This window comes from Notamacropus eugenii, chromosome 3, assembly GCF_028372415.1.
Source record: "Notamacropus eugenii isolate mMacEug1 chromosome 3, mMacEug1.pri_v2, whole genome shotgun sequence".
Lineage (NCBI taxonomy): Eukaryota > Metazoa > Chordata > Mammalia > Diprotodontia > Macropodidae > Notamacropus > Notamacropus eugenii.
In genome coordinates this window covers 334,335,837-334,360,553 of record NC_092874.1, presented here as the reverse complement: position 1 = coordinate 334,360,553, position 24,717 = coordinate 334,335,837, and the positions used below count along the sequence as shown (strand labels likewise).

General features: G+C 40.0%; 1 protein-coding gene across 5 annotated transcripts in view; it reads left to right on the top strand.

Annotated features, from left to right (window-relative positions):
- PEMT (phosphatidylethanolamine N-methyltransferase) overlaps positions 1-24,717 on the top strand; it is a 185,071-nt gene that overhangs the window by 113,918 nt on the left and 46,436 nt on the right. For all 5 annotated transcript variants that reach the window (XM_072597076.1, XM_072597072.1, XM_072597073.1 and 2 more), the window contains one exon: positions 18,124-18,269. In XM_072597076.1, the coding sequence (XP_072453177.1) occupies positions 18,124-18,269 (146 nt within the window). The remainder of the gene's footprint in view (positions 1-18,123; positions 18,270-24,717) is intronic.

The window sequence follows — 24,717 nt, the reverse complement described above, 5'->3', positions numbered from 1 at the left end:
CAAGTCTGCAGAAAGAAGGGTGGCTGGTCTTAATCCTTCTTCAAAATGTAGGTTCCAAGAACAACTTGCCAGTGAGAGAAGGTACCCTCAAACACCTTGCCCTTCAAATTCTTTAACTTTTACAATTCTCATGAGCTAAAGGACTTTACTTTAATCACCCATAGGTCAAACCTTAGATCTCTCCATCACCCACAATTGTACCACTTCCATGATACTGTTGAAATTCCCCTTTCAAAATCTCTTGAACCTCTGTATTTGTATTCTCACTCTATCTCGTTTCTCTTAACTGTTCTTAATCCTAACTGTGACCTCCATCCACCCCATCTCCTCCTTTTCTCCCCAAGCCGGTCTCCCTTTCCTTTCTTCAATTTTGTTCCTCCAGTTATGTTCAACTGTACATTCCTCTTCACCCTTGAATCCTTTGTCTGAGTTGTGTCTGATTCATTGAAACCTTTCCAATCCTCAACCTTGGGTTACAGCTCCCCCTTCCCCCTTCAACCATCTCTGCTCCTACTCCTATGTTACTGAACATGCTAAGGATACCATAATGTCATTCATGTCCTTTAATCTCATCTGAGATTATTACACAACAGTCCTTTTATTCTTCCCTGGCAGATTATCACATTCCCCACAGTTATTATTATAAAGTCTTTCCTTCATCCCCACTAGACCAACCCAGCCCCTCTCCTCAGGTGATAGCCTCATTTCTTCCTTTAAGGGGCCATCTATTCTTTCCTCATACCTTCAATCCCCTATAGATCTTTGTTCACCTTTGCTTTTCCTCTAGTCTCTGAGCAACCCCTCTACATGTTTGCTTGATCTCCAGCAGATTGCATCTTCAATCATCCTCCACCTCAGATCTTTGTCTGTCAACTGTCTATCAACTATTTATTTCCTAACTGGCTTCAGACATGCCAGAGTCTCCTATGTCGTTAAAATCTGCGTCTTCTTGTCCCCATAAACTATTGAGCTATGTCTTTAAATATGTCTGCATTCACTGACTCCATTTCTTCTCTTACTTATTCCTTATCTCTTTGGAATCTGACATTTCTTCTCTAGTCTCTCCTCTTTCTTATCTGTTGGTGTGATCCTTTGATGACTCATCAGTCTTCATCCTGTCTTCTAAGTATGGGTTCTCCTAAAGCTCTGTCTTGGCCTCTTGTTTCCCTGGTGAGCTCTCTGGTGAACTCATCTGATAACTCTCAAATCTATATATCTAGCTATAGTTTCTTCCCTGAGCTCCAGGCATGTAATTCTGGCTGCTAGCACCTTAAACTCACCATGCCCAAACAGAACTGATCATCCTCCCCACACCTGCCATTCTCCAAACTTCGCCATTCATGTTAAGGGCTTTAACCATCTTCCAGTCATACAGATTCATCACCTTGTTTAGAATTTTCTTTGATTTCTCTCCTTTGTTCTTTATATTAGGGGAACACTCATTGACAGCTAGGTGATGCAGTGGATAGAGTGCTGGGCCTGGAGTCCTGAAGAGTCATTTCCCTAAGTTCCAATCCAGCCTTAATCATTTACTAGTTGTGTGATCCTGGACAGTACCTCTGTTCCTCATCTATAAAATAAGCTGGAGAAGGAAATGGCAAACCACTTTAGTATCATTGCCAGTAGAACCCCAAATGGGGTCATGAAGACTAGGGCATGACTGAAAATGACTGAACAACGTTCACTGGCTCTGGTGTTAGAGTACCTGGGTTCAAATTCATCCACCTGAGTCTCCTCATCTGTAAAATGAGGTTAGCCTAGGAAGCCTCAGAGTTATAACTCTAGATCTTTGCTCTTGGCAAGGATTTTTGTCCACTTTACCTCTACACCATCTCTTGCACCCAACCACTTTTTTTTACTCATGCAGCCAATACCCTGGCTTAGGCCTTCTGCATCTCTGACCTAGACTCTTGTACCTGTCTCTTAATAGGCCTTTCTTCCAGTCTCTCTCCTCTCCAATCTATTGTTACTGAAGCTTCAGAATTAACATTTGCAAAGGTACCTGTTGGACCACTTCACTTTGCTTTCTGTTTCCTTCTTAATTTTTTTGTGTTATGTCCTATATTTAATGAAACTAACAAAAGCAAAGAAAAATGCTCTGGCTGTCAGCAATATTGACTCTCCTTGTTAACAGGGATTGATTGGCAGTTTCTCTCTCACCAGTGGTCAGGGTGCCAGGGTGATGCTTATAGCTAGAAGCAGAGAAATAGGGGGAGTTCTTCTACCTCCCCTCACTCTCACCTCTAACCTGAGACTGTGATTACCGAGGAAATGGAAAGAACAGATCTACCTGAAGCCCAATTCCTAAACCATGGCCTGTGGCTTAGAACAGTTTGGTTCATGTCAGTTTGAGACTCAGGAGACTGACTCTGAGGTAGTTGAGAAGGAATCATTATATTTCTACACTGGTGACAAAGTCTATATTCTTATCCATTTCTTTCTCTGCAGACTTTTTGAATGTCACCATTGTGCCTAGCCTAGGGTTCTTTTTTCCCCCGTCCTCTGATTTCCTCACACTTAACTTCACTAATTAGCCACCTGGGGGAGAGATTCAATGTGGAGAGAGATGGAGGTCATGGAACGCTAGAGGCCTTTTGTTTTCCTTTATATTTTAGGGGAAAAAATGACAGCTTGCCCACATTGTTGGTACCTGGGGAGACGGATGCTGACTCAGAAGGACAGCAGTGAGGGGCATTGGATTTTGAGAGAGAGTCAGAGGCAGTAAATTGCACCTATTTCTGGAAAACAAACAGCCTAGCAAAATCACATAGATCAAGTTAATTAGAATAAAGTTATTATTGTGCATTAATTAAGGCTCATATTAGGAATCTACTCTATCATGATTTCCATGATGTGTACTGTGGGAGATAGAAGTAGAAGTCAGGGTTTTTACTCTCAAAGAGCACATAGTAAGAGATATGGAGAAAGCATATACACATGCATACATGCATTCACACATGTGTCAAGAAAGACACTGGCAAACAAGATAACTTAGTGATCAATGATTTTAAAGGCAGTTGGGGATAAGTGACTTGCTCAGGGTCACACAAACTAGTAAGTATCTAAGGTCAGATTTGAACTCAGTTTCTCTTGATTCCTGTGTTTGTGTGTGTGCATGCTCTGTGCTTATGCACATATGCATTGATTCAACCCTCCTTTGTCTGATTCAGATTAGAGTGAGGTTCATGGGAAGCCTGGTTATTGCCCTCCTTCCTCAATATTTGTAAAGTCATTTCTAGCATAACCCATTTATGAGAAATAAGTTCTACCAGTCCTTCTTCCTCCTTTCTTATTTACATTTTCTTTCCTCTCAAGACCATCAAACAGACCAAAATACCTTTTTTTATTATTTAACTCCTTCATGACCTTGTGTTCTCATGGGTTATATATCTCTTCTTCTGTTGTATTGTATTGTAAACATTCATCATTATTTAGCCCCATTCTGATTGTGCAAGTGTATTTTGTTTTTTAGATTTCTCCTGATTGCTGAGTGTGCGTTTCAAAGTTCTTTTCATCAAGAATGTTTGCATGCCCTCTGTTCTAATTTTTTTAACTGTAGAATTATACTCTATGTTGCAAGGAAAATTACATTTGGTTGTAATCCTTTATCCTTTACCTTTTGGTGTATAACATTTGAATATGTTCTCCATTGTAGCAGCTACTGCAAAGTCTTATGTGACCCTGACTATGATATTCAGTCTCCCTACAGTACTTTTTCTTTGATTTGGAATCTTTGAGTTTTAACAATGACATTCCTGGAAGTTTTTATTTGAGGGATTTCTTTCAAGAGTTGGCCTGTGGATTGCTTCTATATATGCCCTCTCATTTTAATAGATCTGGGGAATTCTTATTATGATTTCTTGAAATAATGGAATCTAGGCTTTTTTTTTCAATATGATTTTAAATGATCTTTCCTTGACCTGTTTTCCATGTCAATTTTTGAACACCATTTTCTTCTATTTTTTTAATCTAATATTTCTTGTCTCATGAAGTCATTGATTTCTGTTTGGTCTATTTCAATTTTCCTGGAGTCTGTTTCTTGAGTAAAGTAAGATTTTCTGTCTTCTGTTCTGAGCTATATCTTTACCTTTTAATACTTTTTCTCCAGAGATCTCATTTCAATTATAATTTTTTTTAATCTCTTGCTTCATTCTTTTTTAGATCCTTGTTACCAAGACATTTTTTTTAATGCCCTATTCGTGGTTGTTGTGGAATTACTTTTTGAGTCTTGGGTATCCCTGAATCCATAATATTTCTCTGTAGTGTTTGAAATCTTTTTTTAATTATTCATTTCTCCAGCCTCAGTTCCTGATTAGGGAACCTGTGCCACATCTGGGTTCCACCCCTTCCCACACTTTCAGATGGTCCTTGTTTGGTCCTGATTGTCTAGGTTACTGCTGTCTTCCACTTTCCCTGTTGTGTCTGCTCTCCAGAGTTCTGATTTTGGTACCCTTCTCTCTCTAACCTGGTCCCTTCCCCTCTCTTTTCCGCCAGCTCCCCTCTCACTTCAGATTGCATTCAGAGTGATGTGGTCTTTGGGGCTTTCTGAAGTTCCTCAGGTCAGAGTGCTTCAAATTTCCAGTGTCCCTAGGGCTCGTGCTTTGAGCACTGCACCCTGGAACATCTTCATTTGAGAAAAGATTCCAGTCTTCTAGCCCTTGGATACTGAACTGTCTAAGCATCGGGTGTCCCTGCAGCATCTCATTTCTGTTCTAGAAAAAAGCATCTGGCTTTTTTGTCTATAGTATGCATGCTGGCTTTTCTGGCTATGCCCCTTTTCTAGTGCCCACAGGAACGAAGGCATTGTCTGTCTTTTGTGTGCCTTAGACTTGATAAAGGCACATAGTGTAGTTTCTTTTTGGATTTCTCCATCTTTCTTTGTTCTGGTGCTCTTTTTAGATCTTTGCAGGAGGTCTTTGGATAGGGCTGGAATACAACTGTTCATACAACCATTGTAACTAAAAATTCAGCAAGATTTCAAAAGTTTTGGATTGATTGTGGGAAATAGACATCTGGACAGCATTCCAGGTAGGGGGCAAAGCAATAACATATATGAAGTAGATAAAGTAGCTGCTTTGAGGAAGAGGGCTTCATTAGGTTGGATTGACTCCTACTACTGTACTAAGTACTGGAGGTTGAAGGAAAAACCACAAGCAGCATGATCATGATAATAGCATTTACTATAGCACCTACTGTGTGCCAGACACCATACTAAGTGCTTTATAGATACCATCTCATTTGATCCTCAGGCACTCCCAGGAGGTAGAGGCCATTTTCCTCCTTTGACAGCTGAAGAAACTCCCTGTCCTTATGAAGTTAACAATCTAGATAGATAAAGTGGGCCTGGAGCAACAAATAAGTGGTTGAGAGCTGTAGTGATAAGCATTTGTTCTTCCATTCATTCAGCATTCAGCATGGATTTAACACCTGCTACATACCAAGTGCTGTGCTGAATCCCGATACCTGTCTCTAAGCATCATCCCAGATTCAAAGAGACCCATCCAAATGATAGTATAAACCAGAATCATGGAATGTTAGATGCAGATTGACCCTGGAGATCATATGCTCTGATGTTTGAATCCAGAAAGAAATATTGTTGTGGTGTAGGACATGATGAGCTGATAGATTTAGAAAAACATGGAAAGACTTGCACTTATGAAGGAAGATGCTATCCACCTTCAGAGAAACCGATGACAAGTGGAAATAAATATAGTATGGTGTTACTTGTATGTGTATGAGTGTATATTTGTATATATGTCCATGCTTATAGATATCTAAGTATGTATATCCTTGCATAATTGTAACCATTTTAGGGTGGGGGGAGAAAAAAAAAGTAAAAGTATTCAACAGAGAACAAGAAAAAACCAATAAGGAAGCAAAGAAAAGTAGTTTGGAAAACAAAGTGTGATATTTCTTATGTAGGCTTTCTTGAAATAGAAATTTGTTTTATACTGAGTCCTCTCTTAGGGTCTGCTGTGTACGTAGCAGTTTTTTTCCTTTTCTCATTTTATATTTAAGTGTAAAATTTAAAAAATTAGAAAAAAGTTCATATGGTCCAACATCCTCATTTAAAGACATCCTTTCTTAACACTTATAATTGAGATCACGTCTTGCCTTCTCATTGGGTAAATGGCCAGTGCTGCTTGGGAGCATTTTTACTCATTTGGGGTGAGAGGGAGAGCAAATTTTAGAACTGAAAAAAATTTTAAATGAATGCTAAAAATAATAATTTTTTAAGAAGAGGAGATAACAAAAAATAAAGGTGTCCTTTCTGTGTAAGCTTGTCCACAGTCACACAGGGTATTTCCAACAGTCAGAAGTAAAACTTTTGCTCTCTGAACTAACATAGACCAGGAGTAGTCTCAAGGAACCAAATTTCCCAAGTGTTTATAGGGCCTTGTCCAATCTGTCTGAATGAACCCAGGAGAGTGGCTTTGTATATATGAAGAAGGCAACAGTAGCTGGTGGCAATGGAATCCTTCCTGCCTGCTGTGGTTGCTGGTAGCCCAGAGCCAGTCCCAAGGAGTCTTTAGCAATCCTGCAAAACCCTCCTCACATTGAGGCAGGGTAAACACAAATTCTGTTTGGGGAAGGAGGCCTTGTTGCCAAGGTTTGAGATAGTCCGTTATCTCTGGGCAAACAGTACCACACCTCTCTGTAACCTAAACAGGAGACTACAGCCAGACGCCTGGATTACAGTGGGATGTGTTTGTACTGCCCACAAAGCGTGAAAGAGAAAAATATATGAGGTCTTAGGTGGCTCTGGTGGGGGTGTCCTAGCAAAACAAAGTACATATAACTCACACACCCTCTCCCATAATCCTCACACTCTACCCCAGATAAAGAGAGAAGTCCTTCAGCTAGGTGTTCCCGTGACATCTTATCACCTGGAGCAGGATGTTACTAAGCACTTATCCCACTGATGGGATAAGTACTGGCACTGCTCCAACTAAGGAATGTCCTCTTGTACATTGGGACTAGCAGTGTGTCCTGGCCTTGATTAGTGGGCTATAGGTACGTGAATTGTTTTTATTTCTACCCTTGACTAGAAAAGCCAGCAAGGACAGCATTACATTCAGTCTAATAGCCTGTGTGGTAGAGTCCCTCCACTGATGCCTAGAATTGCACTCCCTACTTTCGAGACTCTTCTATTGTAGTGCAGCTACACCCTGAGAAGTGAAAGACAGTATTCCCAAATAAATATACACACTGTAAATTACTTCAGTAGAATAGTTCTTTGACTGATGAGAGATGGGCCTCGGCAGCCTGAAGAAGGAGGAAGAAAAAATGGGAGCCTAAAGACCTCTCCAGACCTCTCCTACTTCATATTTGCTGAGGGCCTGCTGGACTCTCTGGCTTTACCTTCCCTTGGGTAGCAACTACAATACAACAGTAAGAGTAGGATACCTTCGTGTAGTAATTTAGAGATTGCATACAGCTGGTAGGGGTCCTGTTACCCCCACTTTACATGTGATGGGGAGTCTTCCACTCTGAGGGCCCTCACTATGATTGGATTCATTGTAGAAGAAAAGGAAATATAGTCTTAGCTTGAGCCCTATCCATTGGTAAATCACCAGAAATCACATTTTTTTAATTAAATGGAATGATATTAACAACAACAAAAAAAAACCCAAACAGGAAAATCTGTGTAATTTAAAGGGCAGCTGCGTGTGGATCGTGTTGGGTCAGGAAGACCCGAGTTCAGGATCAGACACTTATTAGCTGTATGGCCCTGGGCAATCACTTAACCTTGATTTGCCTCATTTTTTTCTTCTGTAATATGAGATAATAATAGCACCTCCCTTGCAGTGTTGTTGCGACAATCAAATGAGATAATGGTTGTGAAGCACTTAGTGAAAGGCCTGGCACTTAGTAGGTGCTGTGTAAATGTCAGCTGCTGTTCCCATTGTTATTATGATTCCTAACTCAAAAACCAATTGAAAATCATCTCCTCCCCAGGGAATAAGTTTTGGGGTGGATACTAGAACTGGCTCTTGTGACCCTGGAGGGAGGCCTTCTTTGTGTTTTCTCTAGAATGCCTCTCTGGGCGGTTTCTTGCCTCCTAACCTATGCCTCTGAGGAGATTATAGAGAAAACTGCCCTGGGTTATAGCTTGAACACCTTGCTTTCTCCCCTGTTACTGAGTGAGGCTCCCATCATATCCCTGTCGCTGTCAGCCCCAAGCTGTCTCTGTGCCCATTGGGTGAGGTAGTGAAGACTCAGGAGTCTTCCTCTGCATCAAGCCTATTTCCTTCTATTCCCATCATATCCTGCCATGTAAAATTGTCTTTTGTAAATGCAAAGAAGGTCCCAAAACCCTGGTGCGGAGGACACAAACAATTGTGTCTGATTCCTATTACCATAGCAAAGTCCTTCTTGCCTTTATGTAAGGAAAGGAAACTGGGACCAAAACCAAGATTTGATGACTCCTGAGTCCAATGCAACACCCAAAGTCACAAACTTCCCAGTAAAGACAGGGAAGACATCCTCTTCCCTTATTTTTTTTTTTTTTGACAGTGTTAAAGGGTTCATTATCTATATATTTTAAAAACATTGATTAAGAAGTAGAATCTATTATTTGTTATCTGTAGCCTAATGGGGCTCTATGATGATAGGATGAAGCAAACTCTTCCTTTATTTTTAAGGGGTGATAAGGAGATGGTATGTTGCAGTGGATAGAATGTAGTGCTGAAAATTAGGAGGTACTCTAACCTTCGTGTTAAATAGCTATATAACCATAGGGAAGTCAGTCACAGCTCTCTGATCATTAATTTCCTCACTTATAGAAAGTGAACAAAAGTCTCTGACCTGCTAACTTCCCAGGCTTTTAGTGATACTTTCATGAAATAATGAAGTGAAAAGCACTTTGAAAAGTGCAAAATGTCATAACAAATGCAAGGGATTATTTTGGCATTGGAGTTACTGTAGTCAGGATGTGGAGTTTTATTTTCTTTTTTGTAGCAGGAGTTTTATGAAGCTTGAAAGAAAGTGGGAAGCAGGATTAGATAACTTGACCTCTGCAGTAGAGCCAGACCCTCTTTGCCCTCCCTCTTCTGATAAGTAGAAGCAGTCATGACCTAAGCACCTCTAATTCAAGGAGCCTGGGAGGGAGCTACTTGGTGAGGCCATCTCCTCTCCCTCCCCACTCACCCACCCCTGTTATAGGATTTCCCGTATTTCATAAAGAACAGGAAAGAATGTCCTGAGGTTTCATTGGTGGGGAAAAAAAGATACCATGGAAACTTCAAAAATAGATCTAAATGTAAATAAATATTCACTCTCTGTGTGTCCAACACCTTTCTGCCCCATACAGATTACTTTCCAAAGGAAATTGCCTTCTATTACTTTATTGTATTACTGAGATAGTGGCCCAAAAGAGCTGCTTGTTCCTCCATTAATTTTATGTGTGGAAAGAACTGTACCTTCTCTCTGAATGGAAGAACTGAGGACACCAACTATTGACTTAATTGGATTTGAAATATATGATTCCTGTAAACCAGAAATTATGACCATTGAATATACTCATTCCAAAGTACCCAGAACTGACCAGGGCAGGACAGGCTACACTAGTGCTATCACCTCCTAGTCCCAGTCACTATAGTTTACAGGTATCTCCCCTGTCCTTTTTTTTTTTTAAATTAGGACAATATTGGTGTTTATCCAGTCCAGCATCACTTCTCCTAATTTCCAGTATTTTGAAGATCAGGGAATGTTATTGATGTGGGCCTGAGGACTGCACCTCATCATGGGAAGCTCAGCAGTGCCTTCCCATCTTCCTATATACCTTGGGTCTCAACTCCTTGTTGGCCATTTTTTATTCTCTCTGTTCCAGTCCAAAGATTACTCTCCTTGGAGGAAAAGAATTAGAAGACAAATAAGCATTAAGCAGTTTTGTTTTGTTTTATCCAGTGTCATCCACCATGAACTGTAATCTTTTCTCTTCTTTAATATTTCTCTTCCCCTCAGTTTTTCAGGGAGTAAGAGAGTTTAGACCTATGTAGGGAACAAGTCAAGAAGAGCTGCCTGTACTGGTATAAATAAGCAAGCGTTCTGCTCCTTCTTCTAAGGTCCTAGAGACTAGCCTCAGACTAGAAATTAAGTGAATGGTCCAGGGTCACAGAGCCAGTTTGTGGGGCAGCGGAGGGACTTGGATGCAGATCTTTCCAAGTCACTATACCATGATGCCTCTTTCCCCAATATATAGGTTTGGGTTTTTTGGGGTTTTTTTAGATTATAATGCCCATATATTTTCTCACCAATCTCAACTCATTCTAAGTTCCTGGCATTATTCTTCCATAGCTACATCCGCCTTTGCTTCCCATCTTCTACATCTCTCTTTTTTTTTTTTCCATCTAAGCTAATTGATAAATTCTCTGGACATTCACTCTCATCTCTTTAGACAAAGGCCATTTCCCCCCGTTATAATTGTTTCTATTAATGTCTTCTGAATTTCATTCTGTAGAGTTTCCTTTTCCTATAGGACTAACTTTCCTGATAGAATTTTAGATCATGAGATCCTACATGTTTTTTCTCTTTGAAATATGTTTTCTTAAAGTTCTAAGGGCATGAGATCCTACCTATCTTTTCTCTTTGAAATATGTTTTCTTAAGGTCCTATTTGTACAAAAATATTTATAGCACCTCTTTTTGTGGTGGCTAAAAATTGGGAATGCCCTTCATTTAGGTCATGGCTAACCAAGCTGTGGTATATGATTGTAATGGAATATTATTGTGCTTAAAGAAATGACAAGCAGGATGATTTCAGAAAAATCTGGAAAGGCTTACATGAACTGATACAGAGTGAAGTGAACAGAACCAGGAGAACATTGTATACAGTAACAGCAATATTGTTCAGTGAAGAATTGTGAATGACTTAGCTTCCCTCAGCAACGATCCAAGAAAAATCTCAAAGCACTCATGCATACTATCTGCCTCCAGAGAAAGAACTGATATTGATTGAATAGATACTGAAGCATGCTATTTTTTTCACTCTTTCCTTCATTTCTTTTCTTTTGATTCTTCTTGTACAAAATAACTAATATGGAAATGTTTTACATAATTGCACATGTATCACCTACATCTGATTGCTTACCATATCAGGGAAGGGGGAGAGGAGGGAAAGAGGGATAAAATCTGGAACTCAAAACTTTAAATAAAATGTTGAGAAATATGCTTTTACTTTCCTACAATCTGGCCTACATTTGTGACTGTGCCCTGATTTTCTCTTCTTTCCTGTCGCCAGCTCTTAAGACTAGGCTGGCACTTTTCCCACAAAGTTCTCATCAAATTCACTGCAGCAACCAGTTTCTCCTTGTTGGCAAAGATGAGCTACAAAATAGCATTTCCCTTTGTTACTTCCTCTACCTTTGGAAGGATGAAATTATCATTAATACAAGTCCAGACATTATTGACTGTACAACTTTTGGCAGCAGATGTTCAGATAATTCAAATCCCCCATTACTACTATATTATGCCTCCATACCAGGCTTCTAGTCTATTTCCTAAATGTCTTCTTGTATTTCCTTTTCTGTCCAAGTGGTCTGTAGCATATTCTGATGATAATTTCAGTTCTGTTTCTGTCTCCACTGATCTTCACCCATAGGATCTCCACCATGCTTACCTCTCTGACCCTTAGATCTCCCCATCAGGGTTTCTTGTAAAATTCAGTGCTACTTTTCCTTTGCTCTTGTCAACCTTGTCTGTTCCTTTTGAATAAGGCTTACCTTTCTAAAACTAGATTTCATTCTGTGAAGTCTCAATGGACCTACAAAGTCAAATTTGCCTCTTGACTTTAGGATCATTGACTCCCTGTGCTTGTTACCCATACCCTGTGTATTGACATTTGAAACTGCAGGTTTTGGTATTTCTTAGATTTTTATCTGGAATGAATTTCTAGGTCTATCTACTGCTGTTGTTGATCTACCTTCTAGTTAACTACCCAAATAAAAGTGCCTTGGGACTAGAAAAGATCAAATGTCCCAATTTTGAAAAATGGGAAGAAAATCGAATCCATAAATTATGGGCTAATGTACTTAACTTCGATTCCTGGTAAAATTCTAGAACATATTATTAAAGGAGTAGTTAATGATCACCAAAACAGGTCATGCCAGGCTAGTCTGTTTCTTTTTTTGACAGTGTTGTTGTTTGTCCTTCATTGTCAGAAGGGGACTATGACATCAGGGAGGTGATGCCATGACATGCAAGCAAATTGGATTTAAGTGAGGCAGGGCTGTGCACCAGCCTCACTTTCTCTTCCAGAATCATCTGGGTCCAGTGGCAAGATATAGATCAGGACAACTGGAGATGGTCTTGGATGCAGTGGGAGACCTTGACCTTTTTTACTAAACTGGTTGATGAGGGAAATGCTGGATTTATCTATATTTTAGCAAACCATTTGGCATATTTATCATAGTAAGATGGAACTGATTGAGTGGCCAAACCTAAAGAAGAGTCATTATAATGGCTCAGTGTCAATTTAGAAGGAGTCTCTAACAGAATACCTACCTCAGGGATGTGTTTGCCTCTTGTTTTACATTTTTATCAAAAATTAGGGGGACAGGGCTGGTTAAAATATTAGATGAAAGAATCAGGATACAGGCAGATCTCAATAGACTAAAATCTGAGCCACATCCAAGAAGATGAAAGATAGTAGGGATTATTATGAAATTTGATTTACATTTGGTTTAAAAAAATCAATCTAACAAATCCAAAATGGGGACAAGATGGCTAGAGAGCAACGACCCTGAAAAGTATCTGGGTGTTTTAGTGTGCTGCATACTCAGTGTGATTCATCAGTGGAACATCATGGTCCGAAAGGTTGATGTGATCTTAGTTTGCCTTGAGATTCATAGTGTCCAGGAACAAGTGATGAACCTATTATACTCTGTCATTGAGAGACCACATCCTCTTCCCCTCCTCAAGATGGTGTGCAATCTGATATAGGTTATACATATACATTCATATTAAACATATTTCACATTACTTGTGTTATAAAGAAGAATTAGAACCAATGGGAGAAACCACAGGAAAGAAGAAACGACAAAAAAGAGAGCAAATAATATGCTTCAATCTGCTTTCAGACTCCATAGTTCTTTCTCTGGATGTGGACAGCATTTTCCATTGTGAGTCTTTTGCAGTTGTCTTAGATCCTTGCATGGCTGAGAAGAGCTAAGTCTATCAAAGTTAGTCATCCAACAGTGTTGTTGTTGTGGGCACCACATTTTAGGAAAGCCTTGATATTCTTTGGAGAATATCCAAAAGGGAGTGACCAGGGTAGTGAAAGGCTTGAGATCATGCCACATGAGGAAAAATGAAAGGAAAGAGGGACATTTTCCAAAAATTGACATCGGTTAGGGGAAACACAGTAGTTGTCTGCAAAAATTTGAAATGCCAGGTGGAATAGGAATCAAGATTTAATTCGACTTTACCCCCATGGGTAGATATAAGAGTCATGGATAGAATTTGCAGTAAGGCAGATTTAGATTTTATGTAAGGGAAAAATGACCATTGAAAGAAATGGACTGCCTGCAGAAGTGGTAGTTTCTCCCTCACTGGAGGTTTTAAAACAAAAGGTGGATGAATGGTCATTTGTCAGGTGAGTTATAAAGGGAATTCATATTGATGGGACTAGGCAGCTCTTGAGGAGCTCCTCAACTCCTCCCAAATCCAACCACCACTAACTCCTTATACCCCCAAAATAATATTTCTATTTGAGAGATGTGGAAATTGAATGTTAGGGAAACTAACTTCCCCCATGGTCACCCAGTGGCAGTGGTAAGACTAACCAGAAAATGAATCTTCTGACTCCCAGTCAGATGGTTTTTTTCTAACCATAATACTACCTATCTATTATCTTTATCAAGATTTAGCAGATCTTCTTAAACCATGGGTATGGGGTCGTGATTCATGGTTTAAGAAGCACTGAAGGGGTCATGAGTAGAAAAGGTTTAAAAAACCCTGGTTTAGAGTATCTGTTAAGAAGAAAAATTATACTGGTTTGATCTATGATCCAAAGAAAAGGAATCTAATCTATCCAACTGAAAGATGATTTAACATTTCTTCCCTGCCCCCCTCCCCCTTATGTCTCCCCCTTCCTGCCCTTTTCCCCGCTAAAGCAGGGAGCTAGCTATTCCAGACTTTTTAGGTAGGTAACTTGGGTTGTGTTACATCAATTTTCATTTCAGTCCTAATTTCAGAAATGACACTGACTCCTTTGGGGCACTCCTTTCACCTTCTCTTTCCTCCAGGTCTTCATCTTCTCCCTTTTGCCTTCCCTTTATCTCCTTTCCCCAACAAATCAATGAAAAGATCTTTATTGAGAACCTAAGGGGCAGCATGACGCAAAATATAAAAAACTTCCCTCAAAGGCAGGAAGATCTGAGCTCAAGTGCTGTCTGTGACACATAGCGGCTGTTTGAGCAAGTCACTTAACCATTCTCTGTGTCCCAGGGATTTCTCCAAGACTTTGTGTTCCAAAATGTGAAGGGAACTATGATTTAACAAAAGCAAACACTGATTTTTGTTGGTAGAGGGAATTTTCCAATACCAGTGAAATACCAGATTTGGTCTAAAAGGAAATATGGACAACCAGGGTTCTCCATATTAATTAATTTAATTAATGAGCTATCATTAAGTGCCAAATTATATTGTATGGAGTGAAGGAAAAAGATCAGAAAGGAGAAATTCTATGGGCTGAAGTTGTCACTTCAATTTCACCTTCCCAGAAGATAGAGAATTTAAGATGGAGGGTCTTAAAGATTGGAGAGGACAAGATGCAGAAGACATAAAATAAGGAAGTAAGAATGAACATGGTGTGTTCATAGCACTGGGACGTGATCTGGGATGCTGAAACAGAGTTTGCATGTTGGCCAAGTGGAATGGAAACATTGAAGAGAATTTTGAAAACGAAGAAAAAACATTTGGACTTAATGTGATGTCATAGCCTTCCCCCTCCTCTGCCCCCCAAATTCACTGTGGAATATGGACAGCAGGGGACATGAGGGGCCAGGATCAGTAATCAAGAAAATCATGAAGTTATCTGACAGAATAACACAGACAAAGAATCAAGGTGAGTGAGGGGAAGAGGAGGGGGTGCAGTCAAGACAGGTAGGAATTAGCAGATGGCTTTCGTATAGATTAAGTGTCCAGAGTCTGGCCAGATCAGAGCTGAAATCTGAACCTCAGACTAAATCTATTGGCTCTTTGTCCTCTTTATGCCTTCTTTGTGTTCAGAACTGAGTCCACAGATAGTGTAGCCAATAAAACATCTTTAAAACTTCTTCTCCTCTTCCTGTTGCCCACAAAGTATTGGCATTTTTGGCCTTCTTTCTTTTTTATCCCCCTCTAGTTTGTTTCCTTGACAATCTGTTCTCCTGGCTTTTAATTACCCTCTCTATGTAGATGACTCCCACATGCATACATATGCAGCCCTGACCTCTCCCCAGGTTCCATTCCCACATTTCCAGCTGCTTGTTGGAGCCTTCCACGTGGATTTCCCACTGGCATCTTACTCTCAACATGTTCTGATCTCAATTTATCATCTCTCCACACCCATACTTCCTCCAAATTTCCCTATTTCTATTTATGCATCACTAACCTCCTCATTACCCAGGCTCAAACACTTGAGGTTAGCTTTTACTTTTTCCTTTCCCTCAACGCCCACATGCATTTTGTTGCCAAATCCTTTGTCTCTATGTAAAGTATAAGATAATTCCCATCAGTACCTTTCTTTCTAGTTCCACTACTACTAGGCAGCTAGGTGGTGAGATAGATAGAACGCTGGGCCTGGAGTCAGGAGCACCTGAGCTAAATCCAGCCTCAGACATACTCAGTTCTATGACCCTTGGCAAGTTACTTAACCTCTGCCTCAGTTTTCACATCTATAAAATGGAGACCATCATAGCAACTCCTGCCCAAGGTTGTTGTGAGAATAAAATGAGCCAATTTTTATCAAGTATTTATAAGAACCTTTTATCATTACCAGCCTATCCAAATTCTCATTACTTCTTGTCTGGACTATTATGATAGCCTCCAAACTATTCTCCATACGTTGCCTCTCCCCTTTCCTTCCCTGCAGGATAAAATAAAAGCTTCTTGTCCTAACATTTAAGGCTCTAGTTTGCTTCCTCATATTCACATCACCCTTCTGCCCTCTGCAAACTCCAATTCCAAGTTCAATGAGAAAACCTGCCTTTCTTGAGTCAAGGATGTATATTAGGGAAGGGGGAGATAAAGCTGGAAAAGTAGATTGAGAACTGATTTAGAGGGCCTTTCAATGCCACGTTGAAGAGTTTGGACTTTGTCCAGTAGGCTATGAAGAACCACTGAAAGTATATGAGCCTCTACATTTCAGGACACTGGGAGGCAAATGAGCCTATGGCTCAACCGTCCTCCAGATTCCTCTCTTCCTACTTCTGCCTTTGGAAATCTATAAGTCATCTCTCTTTGGCCTCTCCTAAAGCTATAGATAAGCATGCTGAATTTCCAAACAAACTTTGAGAGAGTGGAAAAAGAAACGTTACTAGAAGCAGTCATTCAATCCCTTGGCACAAATGCCAGAGAGAGATGTGTGAAGCAAAGTACAGAGCCAATTTCCTTCATCCTGCCAAGAACAGGAGGATCAGAACTTTGCCACAAAATAGTCCATCTTATTGATGAATTAGGATTGAATTAGGAGAGGAAACACCATACCAATTTCTGGAGAGGATACTTGCAATACATTGATATTGGAATCAAGATTCGACCATGTTAGAATAACATCGTGATCAGAGCACATCTGAAGTAGTATGTTCTTTTCTTGGTGTAAGGGAGAGAGGGGCAAGCTGTAGGGTGACCACAATGATGAGGGATCTGAAGCCGGTGTCATGTAAAGGATACTTGAAACAACTGGTCATACTGTCTATGCTTTTCTTGTGATTGTTTAGTTGTTTTTCAGTAGCATCCAGCTCTCCATGACCCTATTTGGAGTTATCTTGGCAAAGACACTAAAGTAATTTGCCACTTCTTTCTCCAGCTCATTTTACTGATGAGGAAACTGAGGTAAACACAATTAAGTGACTTGCCCAGAGTCACACAGCTAGGAAGTGTCTGAGGCTGGATGAGTCTTCCTGACCCAGGCCTGGTGTTCTATCCACTGTACCACCTAGTCGCTCCTATACAATGCTTAGGAGAGGAGAAAAAATGACTAACAAATATATGTATTTAAATATTTGAAGGTCTGTTTTGTGTAAGAGGCATTAGACATCTGAGTGGTTCCAAGGGTAAAACAGGGATTAATAAGTAGAAGAACTTTAACCCTTAGAAAGGGACTGCCTTGGATAGTAGCAAGCATCTCATTGCTGTAACTATTGAGGTAGAAGGGATATGTATAATGAGTGGAAGGCTACACTAGAATGACCATTGAAATCCCTGCTTATCATGAACTTTTCTGATTGTCTGCTGAAGCAGTCTAGGATAAATGTATCTGTGGGGGTCCATTCCTTATTACCTCACCTCTACAGTTGTGCCTTGATCCACCTTCCCTCTTGGAATTTCCTAGTCTTATGACCTCCTCCCTCAGAGAAGATTAACCCTGATCACCTGGAGTAACTGGATAAGCTAAACAAAACTAATGTGTTAATAACTGACAATGGCTTGTTATTATTAATAAAAATAATAACCCATATTCATATAAGGATTTTGAACTAAGTGATTGCTGTGGTCCCTTCTGAATAACTGATTTCCCAACTCAAATCCCACCTCCTAAAGGAAGTGTTTGCTATATCCAATGCTTTTCCTCTTTAAATTATTTGCGATTTATCTTCTATGTAGCTTGCTTTGTATATATTTGCTTGCATTTTGTCTTCCTCTTTAGACAGTGAGCTCCTTTAGGACAGGGACCATCTTTGCTTTTGTATTCCCCATGGTTCACCATGGGCCTGCCACAGAGTAGGTGCTTAATAAATGCTTGTTGAATTGAATTGAATAACCTGAGTCATCATAGGGTTCTACTGCTATGTAAAACCAACTCAAGAATCTGGATATGATGGCTTTAATGGCTTTAATGGACTTGGCAAATTTGAAGGAATAAGTCCCTGGCTCTTACAGACCACAACTTCCTCTTGTCTTTTCTCCTCTGTCCTTCTAGCTTTACCCAGGCCATGCTGAGGCAGCCGAAGATGGAAGGCTTGGACTGCACAGGGGCCTACTATGTAGGCCTCTTCATCCTGGGAGTTGGCATCATCTTTGTGCTCTCCAGCTTCTATGCCCTTGGATTCATTGGGACTTATCTAGGTAAGATCCTGAGGAGCTTATGACAGAACACCTGACTCTGAGACACGGTTTTTGTCCCTACCTCACCCAGACAGCGCTGGCAGTGGGGGAGACTGGGGAAGCTCCACACTCAATATCAACTATATTCTCAAGGTTCACTGCAAATGGCATCATATAACTAGCTCTACTACCTTATCTTAGTAGGAAAAAGCTCCCTAAGGATCCTAAGAAAATAAAACTTGTGTTCAAGAATTCTGGCCTCCAGATTTAATTTAAAAAACACAAGCAACTCTGCTACCTTAAGAGAGTAATTTATTCTGAGCCTTAGTTTGTAAAATAAGGAGATTGGTCCAAAAACCTTCTGAAATTGCTTCCAACCCAAGTATTCTGTGATTCTATAAATGCCTTGAAGAAATATTTAAACACCCAACATGTTGAGAGAATATTGTTTTGGCATCTAGGTGCCATGTGAAATAAAAAGCTGAATGAAGCCTGGTCCCTCTCCGCTGGGAGTATACTACCAAATAGAATCACAGCTCAGGGTTGGAAAGGACCTACAGCCCAGCCCATATCCAAACAGGAATCTGCTTCACAGATTACCCCATAGCTGGTCATCTAGCCACTGAGTCAGGACCTCCAGTGATAGGGAATTCAGTCACCTTTCCCATCAGTCCATTCCAGTTTAGGAGTGCTCTAATTAGTAGAAAGTTTTACTTTAGGTCAAGGTCTCCTTTGCAACTTAAACACATCATTCTTAGACCTTCTCTTTGACACCAAAGAGAAAAGATCTAAGCCCTCTTCCGCATCGCATGTTAATATTTAAATTATAATTTTTCTCTCTCCCTTTAATACCAAGTCTTCTCCCCACTACCAAGTTCCTTCAACCAGTCTTCCAATCTTGGTATGGCTTCTCGTCCATGGACCATTGAGTTGTGTCTCCTTGGCCATGCTTTTCAGCAACCTTTCTAAAATGTGAACCCCACAACGGAACACAGCATTCTAGATGTGGTGAGATCTAGGTACAAAAGAACTAGAATCTGCCTCATTCTGAACACTGTTTTTTTTAGTGGAGACCAAGATTGCATTAATTTTTTGCTGCTTTGTCACACTCTTAACTGCTAGTTAGCTAGTAGACTATGAAAAGCCTTTGGTCTCTTTTACATCCATCTTATCTAAAAAAAGAAAGAAGATATAGAAAGATAGCCAGCCGGATAAAGCACTAAATGGTAAATTTTTGTGATAGACATTGGGTACGCTCGGTCAGCTGTAGGAGAGATTGCTGGGACCTGGGATAAAATGGAACCACAGACTCTTAGAACTTTAGTGTTTGAAGGGACCTTCGAGGCCAACCCAAAAGAGAAAGGCTCTCCATAGAACTAATGGGTTACCACCTAGACTTGGCTTGAACTTGAACATTTCATGGCAAGGTATGGAACTCCATTTCTAAAACACCCCCATTGTTAAAAAGTTCAGGAAGCTCAGAGCTATTACATGAAGACCTTGACCTATTGGTTTTGCCCTCAGGGAAGGGCTCATGAAAGAAATGGGATTTTAGCTCTGCTGGAATGAAGGAATGACTAGTTCTAGTCATGGCTTTGCCATGTACTAGATATGGAAATTTGGACCCATCACTTTACTTTTCTTGCTTCAGTTTTCTCACTTGTGGCATAAGGGACTTGAATTATTCCTCTTTTTCTACCTCCAAATGGAAAACAGGGCAATGAGTTTTAGAGTGGAATGATTTTTTTCCTTTTTTTTTTTTGGATACATAGTAATTTTTTCCAATGACTTGTAAAGATAGTTTTCAAAATTCGTTTTTATAAGATTTTGAGTTTCAGATTTTTTCTCCCTCCTTCCCTTCTATCCCTCCTCCCCAAGACGGTAAGCAAACTGATATAGGTTATACATGTGCTGTCATATAAACATTTTTCAGGTGGAATGATTTCTATATTCAACCTGATTTACTGCTTTCCACAAAACTCCTGGAGGTTTGTTTTTACTGGAAAATAAAGGGCATGAGTTAAATAGCCAACAAAGTGGAACAACTCCAGTCTAGTCAGTTCTGGGAAAAACTCCTGTCCTAGCAGGCCTCTTGAAGTTAGCCTGGAAATAGACTCTTCCCTTGAGCAGCAGTCCAGTTTCCTATAAAGTAGATGAGTCTGTGCCTTGGATGAGATCCTTTGCCTCTGAATGGAGATTCCTGCCCCCAGAGTCTGAACAGCTCTGGCATAGGGCTCCCTTGCTGTAGTTTACTATTAATATTGTTCACTCATGGGTCCTGGTTTTCAGATCAGGCTGTCACTATTTGATGTCCGAAATCAACAACACAGGCTTTGTAAGACTAGCCGAGGCACCTGCACCAACGATGCAACTTCTCCCTCTATCTTGGAAACCAGCAAGTGGAAACAAACTATGGAGAGTCTAGGAGGATGAAGGAGAAAGAGGAGGGAGCTTGTCAGAAAGAATAGGGACAAATCTTGGGGGAAGAAACCTACTTAATTTTATTTGGTTTGCCCTTCAGTAGTTTGTCTTGTGTATTTTGTCTTGAGTTTTGCTGCCTTCAGTACTCTTTTCATTTATGTTGTTGTAGCCCATGGTTTTTGGGTTTATTGTTCCTTTGGCTCTGCTTTATCAAGCCATATAAATCTTCCCATGTTTTTCTGAATTCTTGATATTTGTTATTTCATAGTTACATTTGTAAATCATACTTTCTTCGGCCGTTCTCCAGTCATGAGACATGTAATCTGTTTCTAGTTTTCTATTATTACACTAGTGTTACTAAGAATGTTTTTTAGGAGTCTTTCTTTCTGTCACTGACTTTGTTCCCATGTAAATGGCTCTCAGGCTCTTGGGATTAGAAAGCATAAATAATTCAGTACCTTCTCTTAAATAATTTCAAATTGTTTTCCATAGCATTTGGACCCACTTATAGCTTCATTTGCATTGAATTAATGTTCATCTTCCAACAGCCCTTTCAACATTGGCTTTTGTTGTCTTGGCAATTTGGTGTGAAATGATACCTCAGGGTTATTTTAAATTATTTTGAATTGCTCTGTTCATTCATGATTTTGAATAATTTTCAGATATTTGTTGGTATTTCTTTTTTATATTTCTTCTTTTGGAAGACTTTTTTCATATCCTCTGATCTCATGTCTACAGGGAAGTAGAACAGCTTGTCCTGTATCTGACAAAAAGAAAGTAGAATGATTCAGGTGTCCTTCAACAAAAATTTTATTTATTTATTTTAAAAATTAATTTGTTTGTTTTCCATTTTCAACAATCACTTCCATAAGTCTTAAATTTTCTCCCTGTCTCTCTCCCCTCCCTTCCCGAGTTGGCATGCAGTCTTATGGGTTCTAGACATACATTCCATATGTAAAAAAATATTTATTGTAGCTTTCTTTGTTGTGGTCAAGAACTGGAAATTGAGGGGATCCCTATCAATTGAGGAATGACTGAACAAGTTATGAATATCAATGTAATGGAATACTATTGTGTTATAAGAAATGATGAACAGGTGTCTTAATAAAGAAGGGTACATGGTGGACTGATTTGGAATCCTCTAAGACTGGAGCAAAGGAGGATGGGATTAGGGAGGATGTCAAACTGATTGAAATGTGGAATTGGAAAGGGAGTATGCATAAAATAATCTCAGTTTTTTTCAGCAAAGTATGAGTCAAGGTCCTGTGCCAAAAGAGAGTGGGAAAGGTAGAGCTGGTGGCTTTAGAGAAGAGAAGGTTTGGAACAGCTGCTATGGAGAATGTGAAATCTCCAAATATATATGAGTTAGTTGTCCTCAAAGATCAGTTCAAGAACCACTTTCTACACAAAGCCTTTCCTGATCCCCACAGCTACTAGTGCCTTTCTCTCCAAAATTACTTTATACTTATTATGTATAAATTTTGGATGTTATTATATGTGTACATGTTGTCTCTCTTAATAGAATGTAAACTCATTGAAGGCAGGGACTTTATGTATTTCTATCTCTAGGACCCAGGACAGTACCTGGCACATAATAAATGGTGGTTAATTGATTGATGCTTACTGAACTATGAGTATATCTTAATATGAAATGCTACTTTTTTTCCCCTAACTCTTTTAAATAATTCTGTTTCTACCATTCAATTCTAATCCTCACCTATTTGACTTCCAAATTACCTGCTGCCCCCATGCTCTCCTGTATTATGGGAATTCTCCATTGCCATTCCCTTTATAATTTTTTATTTGGCAGTAATAAGAAATAAAAATCAAAAGCTCCTCATAAGGAAATGATTGGGGACCCTAATCTTAGGATCACAGAATCATGGGATCATAGATTTAAAGCTGGCAAGGGACCTTAGAGGCTACCTTGTCTAAGCCCCAAAATTTTCAACTGAGGAAATTAAAGCCTGGAGAAGTGGCAACTTGCTCATGACCATGCAGGTAGTCAGTGGCAAAGCCAGGATGGTGTACGCAGGTTCTTTGCCACCAAATCTAGCACCTTTTGCCGTAGCCACACAAAGCAAACACTGTCTCATGGTTCTCCTTCATCTTGCCATCCAGTTGGTATGGGAAATGGCCATGGTAGAAGTCCTTGTGTCCTCTGGGAGGAAGGAGGAAGCCCATTAAAACTATTCTCAGTCCGGTCTTTAGATTTTGCCTATCCTGAGTGGAATTGACCTAGAAATGGGAACATTGTGTTTGGCATCAAATGTAGGGCGAGCCCAAGGGCTATGAGTCACTCTTCTCAAACAAGGTTTCTGTGCCAGGTGGCTTCTCCCCCACTGAAGTGTTGGCATTATCACCTCACCCCTACCACCATAATGCCACTTCCTGCTTCCTTGGAAGAATAAGCTTTCTAGCAGCCCCCAGGGCCAGCACCTCAGGGTTTCCTCTGCCCTTTGTGCCTTCACAATTGCTGTGATGCAGTTAGCAAAGGGCCCCAAACTCATTTAACTGGATCCCAAAGCAGTGCCCATTGTAAAGGCTCTTTGCCCTATTTTTCCACCTTTGGTTACACAGAATTGGCCTCTTAGAAGGGAGACAAATTAGGATCTTTCTAGATGGGAACAGAATGCCTCTAGTTTCTATAGCCTGGATGAACTCATAAAAGTTTCTGAGGATCTCAGATTTGCCCTATATATGTAAGGAAGCAGGGTAAAATCATAGTATTTAACAGGGCTAGTTCTTGGACAAATGGTAAAAGTGGGGATAATTTGGGTCCATCAGCCCCAGCCCATCCCCATCTCATTTACAGGCCTGGACTTTGCACTATAGTGATTTTTTTTCCAAGTCCTAACACCCTCTGCTTCATCCCTTTATGGCCCCAATCTCTGCCTTACAAAAGGACAGTTTCTCTCATCTGGGAAAGCTGAAGATATCCTCTTTTCTCAAATTGCACATTTGGTTTTTGAGACTAGGTCTCCCCATGTCTCGTGGGCCAGAAGGGCAACAACCACTTATACATCCCAAAGCTGATCGGTATTGAAGCTTTAATCTGTTCCATTTTTCTGATCTAGGCTAGTTCTCCCATCCTCACACAACCTGGCAGGTTCCCAGGGGCTCACCATATTGGCACTGTAATTTACTCAGAAACTCAGTCAGCTTTAACCTTACTACAATTTAGACTTTCCAAACTCAAATGAGCTTCCAGCTCCAACCTCTCCCTGTAGCAGGGACCACAGGCATGTGCCACCTTCAGTAGTCATTTTAACAAGGGCCTTCCTCCACAAAAGTTCTATCCTGATGTGTAATCTTGATTGGCAAATGTCTTTCATGTCCTCAGGAAGGCCAAGTTGGCAGGTCCTGGTAAATTTGCCTATTAGGTAATGAATTATTTGCCCCTGGCAACCCATGAAATGAAGAACAATTTGTAAAAAATCATCCTCATTCCTTTATGGCCCTCTGCTACTACTATTACTGCAGTGATAGGGTAGAGTAACATTAAAGAGTGAGGACTACATGCTTTTTAAACTGTCTAAAACATTAATTTATTTATAAGGTTAATAAACAATTTAATTTAATTATTGGTATTCTAAGTATCTCCCATTGATTGATTGATATGAGATCTTTGTCTGATAAAAATGAGAAAACTACTGAAGAAATTGAGCCATGTCAGTATTGACATCTTGTTTTTCATTTCATGGTGAGTATAAACAGGACAACCTCAGCTTATGTAGAATCTGTTGAAGAGCTGAAGGAGCACAGAAGTTCTGTGAAGCATATGATAGGTCTTCTAAATCAAGTTCTTATCTAACTTCATACTCAGTAAGATTATAAAATGAAAGGATCCAAAGTTAGTCAGCATGTCTATTGTCTTTACTCTTTGTCAGACACTGTGCTCAATATTTAGGGATACAAAGGAAAAAATAAAAACAGTCCTTGCTCTCAAGAGCTTCCATTCTAATGGGGAAGGCATCGTGTAAATCAATAGGCATAGACAGAGTAGATGGAAAGGAACCTTTAGTAGCTGGGGAAGCCAGGAAAGGCC